Source organism: Schistocerca americana, chromosome 11 (assembly GCF_021461395.2).
Source record: "Schistocerca americana isolate TAMUIC-IGC-003095 chromosome 11, iqSchAmer2.1, whole genome shotgun sequence".
In the NCBI taxonomy this organism is placed as follows: Eukaryota; Metazoa; Arthropoda; class Insecta; order Orthoptera; family Acrididae; genus Schistocerca; species Schistocerca americana.
Genome location: NC_060129.1, coordinates 163,780,587 through 163,794,029, shown reverse-complemented (window position 1 = coordinate 163,794,029; position 13,443 = coordinate 163,780,587). Strand labels below are relative to the sequence as shown.

Sequence of the window (13,443 nt, the reverse complement as noted above, 5' to 3'; positions counted from 1 at the left end):
AATACGGGAAAAACGCAAATATGGGAAAATTGCAAATATGGGAAAAACGCAAATATGGGGAAAAACGCAAATATGGGGAAAAACACAAATATGGGGTAAAACGCAAATATGGGGAAAAACGCAAATACGGAAAAAACGCAAACACGGGAAAAACGCAAACACGGGAATGTTGCAAATACGGGAAAAACGCAAATACGGGATAAACGCAAATATGGGAAAAACGCAAATATGGGAAAAACGCAAATATGGGAAAAACGCAAATATGGGAAAAACGCAAATATGGGAAAAACGCAAATATGGGAAAAACGCAAATATAGGAAAAACGCAAGTATGGGAAAAACGCAAGTATGGGAAAAACGCAAGTATGGGAAAAACACAAATATGGTCAAAACGCAAATATGGGGAAAACGCAAATATGGGAAAAACACAAATATGGGAATAACGCAAATATGGGGAAAACGCAAATATGGGAATAACGCAAATATGGGAATAACGCAAATATGGGAAAAACGCAAATATGGGACAAACGCAAATATGGGACAAACGTAAATATGGGACAAACGCAAATATGGGACAAACGTAAATATGAGACAAACGTAAATGTGGGACAAACGTAAATGTGGGACAAACGTAAATATGGGACAAACGTAAATATGGGACAAAAGTAAATATGGGACAAAAGTAAATATGGGAGAAGAAAAATTTGGGGCCCAATTTGAGTAAAAGAAGGAATCGGTTGGTAGCATCAGTTTATGAGTAATGTGAAAAACGTAAATATTTGAAAAACGCAAATATGGAAAAAACGCAAATATGGAAAAAACGCAAATATGGAAAAAACGCAAATATGGAAAAAACGCAAATATGGGAAAAACGCAAATATGGAAAAAACGCAAATATGGGAAAAACGCAAATACAGGAAAAACGCAAATACAGGAAAAACGCAAACACGGGAATGTTGCAAATACGGGAATGTTGCAAATGCGGGAAAAACGCAAATACGGGATAAACGCAAATATGGGAAAAACGCAAATACGGGATAAACGAAAATATGGGAAAAACGCAAATATGGGAAACACGCAAATATGGGGCAAACGTAAATATGGGACAAACGTAAATATGGGACAAACGTAAATATGGGACAAACGTAAATATGGGACAAACGTAAATATGGGAAAAACGGAAATATGGGAAAAACGGAAATATGGGAAAAACGCAAATATGGGAGAAACGCAAATATGGGAAAAACTCAAATATGGGAAAAACGAAAATATGGGGAAAACGCAAATATGGGAAAAACGCAAGTATGGGAAAAACGCAAGTATGGGAAAAATGCAAGTATCGGAAAAACGCAAGTATGGGAAAAACGCAAATATGGGAATAACTCAAATATGGGTAAAACTCAAATAAGGGTAAAACTCTAATATGGGAAAAACGCAAATATGGGAAAAATGCAAATATGGGAAAAACGCAAATATGGGAAAAACGCAAATATGGGAAAAACGCAAATATGGGACAAACGTAAATATGGGACAAATGTAAATATGGGACAAACGTAAATATGGTACAAACGTAAATATGGTACAAACGTAAATATGGGACAAACGTAAATATGGGACAAACGTAAATATGGGACAAACGTAAATATGGGACAAACGTAAATATGGGACAAAAGTAAATATGGGAGAAGAAAAATTTGGAGGTACAATTTGAGTAAATGAAGGAATCGGTTGGTAGCATTAGTTTATGAGTAATGGGAAAAACGTAAATATTTGAAAAACGCAAATATGGGAAAAACGCAAATATGGTAAAAACGCAAATATGGTAAAAACGCAAATATGGTAAAAACGCAAATTTGGTAAAAACCCAAATATGGTTAAAACGCAAATATGGGAAAAACGCAAATATGGGAAAAAACGCAAATATGGAAAAAAACACAAATATGGGAAAAAACACAAATATGGGAAAAACACAAATATGGGAAAAACACAAATATGGGAAAAACGCAAATATGGGAAAAACGCAAATATGGGAAAAACGCAAATATGGGAAAAACGCAAATATGGTAAAAACGCAAATTTGGTAAAAACGCAAATATGGATAAAACGCAAATATGGGGAAAACGCAAATATGGGAAAAACGGAAATATCGGAAAAACGGAAATATGGGAAAACCGCAAATATGGGAAAAACGCAAATATGGGAAAACCGCAAATATGGGAAAAACGCAAATATGGGAAAAACGCAAATATGGGAAAAACGCAAATATGGGAAAAACGCAAATATGGGAAAAATGCAAATATGGGAAAAACGCAAATATGGGAAAAACGCAAATATGGGACAAACGTAAATATGGGACAAATGTAAATATGGGACAAACGTAAATATGGTACAAACGTAAATATGGTACAAACGTAAATATGGGACAAACGTAAATATGGGACAAACGTAAATATGGGACAAACGTAAATATGGGACAAACGTAAATATGGGACAAAAGTAAATATGGGAGAAGAAAAATTTGGAGGTACAATTTGAGTAAATGAAGGAATCGGTTGGTAGCATTAGTTTATGAGTAATGGGAAAAACGTAAATATTTGAAAAACGCAAATATGGGAAAAACGCAAATATGGTAAAAACGCAAATATGGTAAAAACGCAAATATGGTAAAAACGCAAATTTGGTAAAAACGCAAATATGGTTAAAACGCAAATATGGGAAAAACGCAAATATGGGAAAAATCGCAAATATGGGAAAAAACACAAATATGGGAAAAAACACAAATATGGGAAAAACACAAATATGGGAAAAACACAAATATGGGAAAAACGCAAATATGGGAAAAACGCAAATATGGGAAAAACGCAAATGTGGGAAAAACGCAAATATGGTAAAAACGCAAATTTGGTAAAAACGCAAATATGGTTAAAACGCAAATATGGGAAAAACGCAAATATGGGAAAAACGGAAATATCGGGAAAACGGAAATATGGGAAATCCGCAAATATGGGAAAAACGCAAATATGGGAAAACCGCAAATATGGGAAAAACGCAAATATGGGAAAAACGCAAATATGGGAAAAACGCAAATATGGGAAAAACGCAAATATGGGGAAAACGCAGGTATGGGAAAAACGCAAATATGGGAAAAACGCAAATAGGGGAAAAACGGAAATATAGGAAAAATGCAAATATGGGAAAAACGCAAATATGGGAAAAACGCAAATATGGGAAAAACGCAAATATGGGAAAAACGCAAATATGGGAAAAACGCAAATATGGGAAAAACGCAAGTATGGGAAAAATGCAGGTATCGGAAAAACGCAAGTATGGGAAAAACGCAAGTATGGGAAAAACGCAAATATGGGAATAACGCAAATATGGGAATAACGCAAATATGGGAATAACGCAAATATGGGATAACGCAAATATGGGTAAAACTCAAATATGGCAAAAACGCAAATATGGGAAAAACGCAAATATGAGAAAAACGCAAATATGGGAAAATCGCAAATATGGGAAAACGCAAATATGGGAAAAACGCAAATATGGGAAAAACGCAAATATGGGAAAATCGCAAATATGGGAAAAACGCAAATATGGGAAAACCGCAAATATGGGAAAAACGCAAATATGGGAAAAACGCAAATATGGGAAAAACGCAAATATGGGAAAAACGCAAATATTGGAAAAACGCAAATATGTGAAAAACTAAATATGGGAAAAACTAAATATGGGAGAAACTAAATATGGGAAAAACTAAATATGGGAAAAACTAAATATGGGAAAAACGCAAATATGGGAATAACGCAAATATGGGAAAAACGACAATATGGGAAAAACGCAAATATGGGAAAAACTCAAATATGGGAAAAACGCAAATATGGGACAAACGCAAATATGGGACAAACGCAAATATGCGACATACGTAAATATGGGACAAACGTAATTGTGGAACAAACGTAAATATGGGACAAAAGTAAATATGGGAGAAGAAAAATTTGGGGGCACAATTTGAGTAAAAGAAGGAATCGGTTGGTAGCATGGGTTTATGAGTAGTGGGAAAAACGCAAATATGGGAAAAACGCAAATATGGGAAAAACGCAAATATGGGAAAAACGCAAATATGGGAAAAACGCAAATATGGGAAAAACGCAAGTATGGGAAAAACGCAAATGTGGGAAAACGCAAATATGGGAAAAACGCAATTATGGGACAAACGCAAATATGCGACATACGTAAATATGGGAGAAACGTAATTGTGGGACAAACGTAAATATGGGACAGAAGTAAATATGGGAGAAGAAAAATTTGGGGGCACAATTTGAGTAAAAGAAGGAATCGGTTGGTAGCATGGGTTTATGAGTAATGGGAAAAACGCAAATATGGGAAAAGTGAAAATATGGGAGAAACTCAAATAGGGGAAAAACGCAAATAGGGGAAAAACGCAAATAGGGGAAAAACGCAAATTGGGGAAAAACGCAAATAGGGGAAAAACGCAAATAGGGGAAAAACGCAAATAGGGGAAAAACGCAAATATGGGAAAAACGCAAATATGGGAAAAACGCAAATATGGGAAAAACGCAAATATGGGAAAAACGCAAATATGGGAAAAACGCAAATACGGGAAAAACGCAAATATGGGAAAAACGCAAATATGGGAAAAACGCAAATATGGGAAAAACTCTAATATGTGAAAAACGCAAATATGTGAAAAACGCAAATATGTGAAAAAAGCAAATATGGGAAAAACGCAAATATGGAAAAAACGCAAATAGGGGAAAAACTCAAATATGGGAAAAACTCAAATATGGGACAAACGCAAATATGGGACAAACGCAAATATGGGACAAACGCAAATATGGGACAAACGCAAATATGGGAAAAACGCAAGTATGGGAAAAACGCAAATATGGGAAAAACGCAAATATGGGAAAAACGCAAATATGGGAAAAACGCAAATACAGGATAAACGCAAATATGGGAAACACGCAAATATGGGATAAACACATATATGGGATAAACGCATATATGGCATAAACGCAAGTATGGGAAAAACGCAAATATGGGAAAAACTCAAATATGGGGAAAACTCAAATATGGGACAAACGCAGATAAGGGACAAACGCAAATATGGGACAAATGTAAATATGGGACAAACGTATAAATGGGTCAAACATAATATGGGACAAACATAATATGGGACAAACATAATATGGGACAAACATAATATGGGACCAAAGTAAATATGGGAGAAGAAAAATTTGGGGGTACAATTTGAGTAAAAGAAGGAATCGGTTGGTAGCATTAGTTTATGAGTAATGGAAAAAACGTAAAGATTTGAAAAACGTAAATATGGGAAAAACGCAAATATGGGAAAAACGCAAATATAGGAAAAACGCAAATATGGGAAAAACGCAAATATGGGAAAAACAGAAATATGGGAAAAACACAAATATGGGAAAAACGCAAATATGGGAAAGAAGCAAATATGGGAAAAATGCAAATACGGGAAAAACGCAAATACAGGAAAAACGGAACACGGGAATGTTGCAAATACGGGAAAAACGCAATTACGGCAAATACGGGAAAAACGCAAATATGGGAAAAACGCAAATACGGGAAAAACGCAAATACGGGATAAACGCAAATATGGGAAACACGCAAATATGGGACAAACGTAAATATGGGACAAACGTAAATATGGGACAAACGTAAATATGGGACAAACGTAAATATGGGAAAAACGTAAATATGGGAAAAACGTAAATATGGGAAAAACGGAAATATAGGAAAAAAGCAAATATGGGAAAAACGCAAATATGGGAGAAACGCAAATATGGGAAAAACTCAAATATGGGAAAAACGAAAATATGGGGAAAACGCAAATATGGGAAAAACACAAGTATGGGAAAAACGCAAGTATGGGAAAAATGCAAGTATAGGAAAAACGCAAGTATGGGAAAAACGCAAGTATGGGAAAAACGCAAATATGGGAATAACGCAAATATGGGAATAACTCAAAAATGGGTAAAACTCAAATATGGGAAAAACGCAAATATGGGAAAAACGCAAATATAGGACAAACGTAAATATGGGACAAACGTAAATATGGGACAAACGTAAATATGGTACAAACGTAAATATGGTACAAACGTAAATATGGGACAAACGTAAATATGGGACAAACGTAAATATGGGACAAACGTAAATATGGGACAAAAGTAAATATGGGAGAAGAAAAATTTGGAGGTACAATTTGAGTAAATGAAGGAATCGGTTGGTAGCATTAGTTTATGAGTAATGGGAAGAACGTAAATATTTGAAAAACGCAAATATGGGAAAAACGCAAGTATGGTAAAAACGCAAATATGGTAAAAGCGCAAATATGGTTAAAACGCAAATATGGGAAAAACGCAAATATGGGAAAAACGCAAATATGGGAAAAACGCAAGTATGGGAAAAACGCAAATGTGGGAAAAAACACAAATATGGGAAAAAACACAAATATGGGAAAAACACAAATATGGGAAAAACACAAATATGGGAAAAACACAAATATGGGAAAAACACAAATATGGGAAAGAAGCAAATATGGGAAAAACGCAAACACGGGAAAAACGCAAATACGGGAAAAACGCAAATACAGGAAAAACGCAAATACAGGAAAAACGGAAACACGGGAATGTTGCAAATACGGGAAAACGCAAATACGGGAAAAACGCAAATATGGGAAAAACGCAAATATGGGATAAACACATATATGGGATAAACGCATATATGGCATAAACGCATATATGGGAAAAACGCAAATATGGGAAAAAAGCATATATGGGAAAAAAGCATGTATGGGAAAAACGCAAATATGGGACAAACGCAAATATGGGACAAACGCAAATATGGGACAAACGCAAATATGGGACAAACGCAAATATGGGACAAACGCAAATATTGTATTAACGCAAATATGGGAAACACGCAAATATGGGAAAAACGCAAAAATGGGAAAAACGCAAATATGGGAAAAACGCAAATATGGGAAAAACGCAAATATGGGAAAAACGCAAATATGGGAAAGATGCAAATATGGGGAAAAACGCAAATATGGGAAAAAACGCAAATATGGTGTATAGCGCAAATATGGGAATAAACGCTAATATGGGGATAAACGCAAACACGGGAATGTTGCAAATACGGGAAAAACGCAAATACGGGAAAAACGCAAATACGGGAAAAACGCAAATATGGGAAAAACGCAAATACGGGAAAAACGCAAATATGGGTAAAACGCAAATATGGGAAAAACGCAAATAGGGGAAAAACGCAAATAGGGGAAAAACGCAAATATGGGAAAAACGCAAATATGGGAAAAACGCAAATATGGGAAAACGCAAATATGGGACAAACGCAAATATTGGAAAATCGCAGGTATGGGAAAAACGCAAATATGGGAAACACGCAAATATGGGAAAAACGCAAATATGGGAAAAACGGAAATATAGGAAAAAAGCAAATATGGGAAAAACGCAAATATGGGAGAAACGCAAATATGGGAAAAACTCAAATATGGGAAAAACGCAAATATGGGAAAAACGCAAATATGGAAAAAACGCAAATATGGGAAAAACGCAAATATGGGAAAAACGCAAAAATGGGAAAAACGCAAATATGGGAAAAACGCAAATATGGGAAAAACGCAAATATGGGAAAAACGCAAATATGGGAAAAACGCAAATATGGGAGAAACGGAAATATGGGAGAAACGCAAATATTGGAAAATCGCAGGTATGGGAAAAACGCAAATATGGGAAAAACGCAAATATGGGAAAAACGCAAATATGGGAAAAACGCAAATATGGGAAAAACGCAAATATTGGAAAAACGCAAATATGGGAAAAAAGCAAATATGGGAAATACGCAAATATGGGAAAAACGCAAATATGGGAAAAACGCAAATATGGGAGAAACGCAAATATGGGAAAAACGCAAATATGGGAAAAACGCAAATATGGGAAAAACGCAAATATGGGAAAAACGCAAATATGGGAAAACGCAAATATGGGAAAAACGCAAATATGGGAAAAACGCAAATATGGGAAAAACGCAAATATGGGAAAAACGCAAACATGGGAAAAACGGAAATATAGGGAAAAAGCAAATATGGGAAAAACGAAAATATGGGAAAAACGCAAATACGGGAAAAACGAAAATATGGGAAAAACGAAAATATTGGGAAAACGCAAGTATGGGAAAAATGCAAGTATGGGAAAAACGGAAGTATGGGAAAAACGCAAGTATGGGAAAAACGCAAATATGGGAAAAACGCAAATATGGGAAAAACGCAAATATGGGAATAACGCAAATATGGGAATAACGCAAATATGGGAATAACGCAAATATGGGAATAACGCAAATATGGGAATAACGCAAATATTGGTAAAACTCAAATATGGGAAAAACGCAAATATGGGACAAACACAAATATGGGACAAACGTAAATATGGGACAAACGTAAATATGGGACAAACGTAAACATGGGAGAAGAAAAATTTGGAGGTACAATTTGAGGAAAGGAAGGAATCGGTTGGTAGCATTAGTTTATGAGGAATGGGAAAAACGTAAATATTTGAAAAACGCAAATATGGGATAAACGCAAATATGGTAAAAACGCAAATATGGTAAAAACAAAAATATGGGAAAAACACAAATATGGGAAAAACACAAATATGGGAAAGAAGCAAATATGGGAAAGAAGCAAATATGGGAAAGAAGCAAATATGGGAAAAACGCAAATACGGGAAAAACGCAAATACAGGAAAAACGCAAATACAGGAAAAACGGAAACACGCGAATGTTGCAAATACGGGAAAAACGCAAATACGGGAAAAACGCAAATATGGGAGAAACGCAAATATGGGAAAATCGCAAATATGGGAAAATCGCAAATATGGGAAAATCGCAAATATGGGAAAAACGCAAATATGGGAAAAACGCAAATATGGGAGAAACGCAAATATGGGAGAAACGCAAATATGGGAAAAACGCAAATATGGGAAAAACGCAAATATGGGAAAAACGCAAATATGGGAAAAACGCAAATATGGGACAAACGCAAATATGGGACGAATGCAAATATGGGACAAACGCAAAAATGGGAAAGACGAAAAAATGGGAAAGACGCAAAAATGGGAAAGACGCAAAAATGGGAAAGACGCAAAAATGGGAAAGACGCAAAAATGGGAAAAACGCAAATATGGTAATAACGCAAAAATGGGAAAGACGCAAAAATGGGAAAAACGCAAATATGGTAATAACGCAAATATGGGAAAAACGCAAATATGTGAAAAACGCAAATATGGGAAAAACGCAAATATGGGAAAAACGCAAATATGGGAAAAACGCAAATATGGGAACAACGCAAATACGGGAACAACGCAAATATGGGAACAACGCAAATATGGGAACAACGCAAATAGGGGAAAAACGCAAACAGGGGAAAAACGCAAATATGGGAAAAACGCTAATAGGGGAAAAACGCAAATAGGGGAAAAACGCAAATATGGGAAAAACGCAAATTTGGGAAAAACTCAAATATGGGAAAAACGCAAATATGGGACAAACGCAAATATGCGACATACGTAAATATGGGACAAACGTAATTGTGGAACAAACGTAAATATGGGACAAAAGTAAATATGGGAGAAGAAAAATTTGGGGGCACAATTTGAGTAAAAGAAGGAATCGGTTGGTAGCATGGGTTTATGAGTAGTGGGAAAAACGCAAATATGGGAAAAACGCAAATATGGGAAAAACGCAAATATGGGAAAAACGCAAATATGGGAAAAACGCAAATATGGGAAAAACGCAAATATGGGAAAAACGCAAGTATGGGAAAAACGCAAATGTGGGAAAAACGCAAATATGGGAAAAACGCAATTATGGGACAAACGCAAATATGCGACATACGTAAATACGGGAGAAACGTAATTGTGGGACAACCGTAAATATGGGACAAAAGTAAATATGGGAGAAGAAAAATTGGGGGCACAATTTGAGTAAAAGAAGGAATCGGTTGGTAGCATGGGTTTATGAGTAATGGGAAAAACGCAAATATGGGAAAAACGCAAATATGGGAAAAACGCAAGTATGGGAAGAACGCAAATGTGGGAAAAACGCAAATATGGGAAAAACGCAAATATGGGAAAAACGCAAATATGGGAAAAACGCAAATATGGGATAAACGCAAATATGGGGCAAACGCAAATATGGGGCAAACGCAAATATGGGACAAACGCAAATATGGGAAAAACGCAAATATGGGAAAAACGCAAATATGGGAAAAACGCAAATATGGGAAAAACGCAAATATGGGAAAAACGCAATTATGGGGAAAAACGCAAATATGGGGAAAAACGCAATTATGGGGAAAAACGCAAATATGGGAAAAACGCAAATATGGGAAAAACGCAAATATGGGAAAAACGCAAATATGAGAAAAACGCAAATATGAGAAAAACGCAAATTTGGGAAAAACGCAAATATGGGAAAAACGCAAATATGGGAAAAACGCAAATATGGGAAAAACGCAAATATGGGAAAAAACGCAAATATGGGAAAAAACGCAAATGTGGGAAAATTACAGATATGGGACAACTGCAAATATGGGAAAAAAGCAAATATGGGAAAAACGCAAATATGGGAAAAACGCAAATACGGGAAAAACGCAAATACAGGAAAAACGCAAATATGGGAAAAACTCAGGTATGGGAAAAATGCAGGTATGGGAAAAATGCAGATATGGGAAAAACGCAGATATGGGAAAAACGCAGGTATGGGATAAACACAGAGATGGGAAAAACGCAAATATGGGAAAAAAGCAAATATGGGACAAACGCAAATATGGGACAAACGCAAATATGGGAAAAACGCAAATATGGGAAAAACGCAAATTTGGGAAAAACGCAAATATGGGAAAAACGCAAATATGGGAAAAACGCAAATATGGGAAAAACGGAAATATGGGAAAAAACGCAAATATGGGAAAAAACGCAAATGTGGGAAAATTACAGATATGGGACAACTGCAAATATGGGAAAAAAGCAAATAAGGGAAAAACGCAAATATGGGAAAAACGCAAATACGGGAAAAACGCAAATACGGGAAAAACGCAAATATGGGAAAAACTCAGGTATGGGACAAACGCAGATATGAGACAAACGCAAATATAGGAAAAACGCAAATATGGGAAAAACGCAAATATGGGAAAAACGCAAATATGGGAAAAACACAAATATGGGAAAAACACAAATATGGGAAAAACGCAAATATGGGAAAAACGCAAATATGGGAAAAACCCAAATATGGGAAAAATGCAAATAAGGGAAAAACGCAAATATGGGAAAAACGCAAATATGGGAAAAACGCAAATATAGGAAAAACGCAAATATAGGAAAAACGCAAATATGGGAAAAACGCAAATATGGGAAAAACGCAGGTATGGGAAAAATGCAGATATCGGAAAAACGCAGATGTGGGAAAAACGCAGATATGGGAAAAACGCAGGTATGGGACAAACACAGAGATGGGAAAAACGCAGAGATGGGAAAAATTCAGGTATGGGAAAAACGCAGATATGGGAAAAACGCAGATATGGGACAAACGCAGATATGAGACAAACGCAAATATAGGAAAAACGCAAATATAGGAAAAACGCAAATATGGGAAAAACGCAAATATGGGAAAAACGCAAATATGGGAAAAACGGAAATATGGGGAAAACGGAAATATGGGAAAAACGCCAATATGGGAAAAACGCAAGTATGGGAAATACGGAAATGTGGGAAAAACGCAAATATGGGAAAAACGCAATTATGGGACAAACGCAAATATGCGGCATACGTAAATATGGGAGAAACGTAATTGTGGGACAAACGTAAATATGGGACAAAAGTAAATATGGGAGAAGAAAAATTTGGGGGCACAATTTGAGTAAAAGAAGGAATCGGTTGGTAGCATGGGTTTATGAGTAATGGGAAAAACGCAAATAGGGGAAAAACGCAAAATGGGAAAAACGCAAATATGGGAAAAACGAAAATATGGGAAAAACGCAAATATGGGAAAAATGCAAATATGGGAAAAACCCAAATATGGGAAAAAACCAAATATGGGAAAAACCCAAATATGGGAAAAACCCAAATATGGGAAAAACCCAAATATGGGAAAAACGCAAATATGGGAAAAACGCAAATATGGGAAAAACGCAAATATGGGAAAAACGCAAATATGGGAAAAATGCAAATATGGGAAAAAAGCAAATATGGGACAAACGCAAATATGGGACAAACGCAAATATGGGACAATCGCAAATATGGGACAAACGCAAATATGGGACAAACGCAAATATTGGAAAAACGCAAATATGGGAAAAACGCAAATATGGGAAAAACGCAAATATGGGAAAAACGCAAATATGGGAAAAACGCAAATATGGGAAAAACGCAACTATGGGAAAAACGCAAATATGGGAAAAACGCAAATATGAGAAAAACGCAAATATGGGAGAAACGGAAATATGGGAGAAACGCAAATATTGGAAAATCGCAGGTATGGGAAAAACGCAAATATGGGAAAAACGCAAATATGGGAAAAACGCAAATATGGGAAAAACGCAAATATGGGAAAAACGCAAATATGGGAAAAACGCAAATATGGGAAAAACGCAAATATGGGAAAAACGGAAATATAGGGAAAAAGCAAATATGGGAAAAACGCAAATATGGGACAAACGCAAAAATGGGAAAGACGCAAAAATGGGAAAGACGCAAAAATGGGAAAGACGCAAAAATGGGAAAGACGAAAAAATGGGAAAGACGCAAATATGGGAAAAACGCAAATATGGGAAAAACGCAAATTTGGGAAAAACTCAAATATGGGAAAAACGCAAATATGGGACAAACGCAAATATGCGACATACGTAAATATGGGACAAAGGTAATTGTGGAACAAACGTAAATATGGGACAAAAGAAAATATGGGAGAAGAAAAATTTGGGGGCACAATTTGAGTAAAAGAAGGAATCGGTTGGTAGCATGGGTTTATGAGTAGTGGGAAAAACGCAAATATGGGAAAAACGCAAATATGGGAAAAACGCAAATATGGGAAAAACGGAAATATGGGAAAAACGGAAATATGGGAAAAACGCAAATATGGGAAAAACGCAAATATGGGAAAAACGCAAGTATGGGAAAAACGCAAATGTGGGAAAAACGCAAATATGGGAAAAACGCAATTATGGGACAAACGCAAATATGTGACATACGTAAATACGAGAGAAACGTAATTGTGGGACAAACGTAAATATGGGACAAAAGTAAACATGGGAGAAGAAAAATTGGGGGCACAATTTGAGTAAAAGAAGGAATCGGTTGGTAGCATGGGTTTATGAGTA

At 35.8% G+C, this 13,443-nt stretch overlaps 3 protein-coding genes across 3 annotated transcripts; all 3 read left to right on the top strand.

The window, feature by feature from the left end:
• Window positions 1-1,869: 1,869 nt before the first annotated feature.
• On the top strand, window positions 1,870-2,346 carry LOC124553456. Its single transcript, XM_047127316.1, has one exon. The coding sequence runs from the start codon at window positions 1,870-1,872 to the stop codon at window positions 2,344-2,346; it is 477 nt and encodes a 158-aa protein (XP_046983272.1).
• Window positions 2,347-2,693: 347 nt separating this feature from the next.
• Window positions 2,694-3,176, top strand: LOC124553455. The gene has a single exon (XM_047127315.1). The coding sequence runs from the start codon at window positions 2,694-2,696 to the stop codon at window positions 3,174-3,176; it is 483 nt and encodes a 160-aa protein (XP_046983271.1).
• Window positions 3,177-7,376: 4,200 nt separating this feature from the next.
• On the top strand, window positions 7,377-8,387 carry LOC124553454. Its single transcript, XM_047127314.1, has one exon. It carries the CDS (start codon window positions 7,377-7,379, stop codon window positions 8,385-8,387), a length of 1,011 nt encoding a protein of 336 aa, XP_046983270.1.
• The last annotated feature ends 5,056 nt before the right edge of the window (window positions 8,388-13,443 follow it).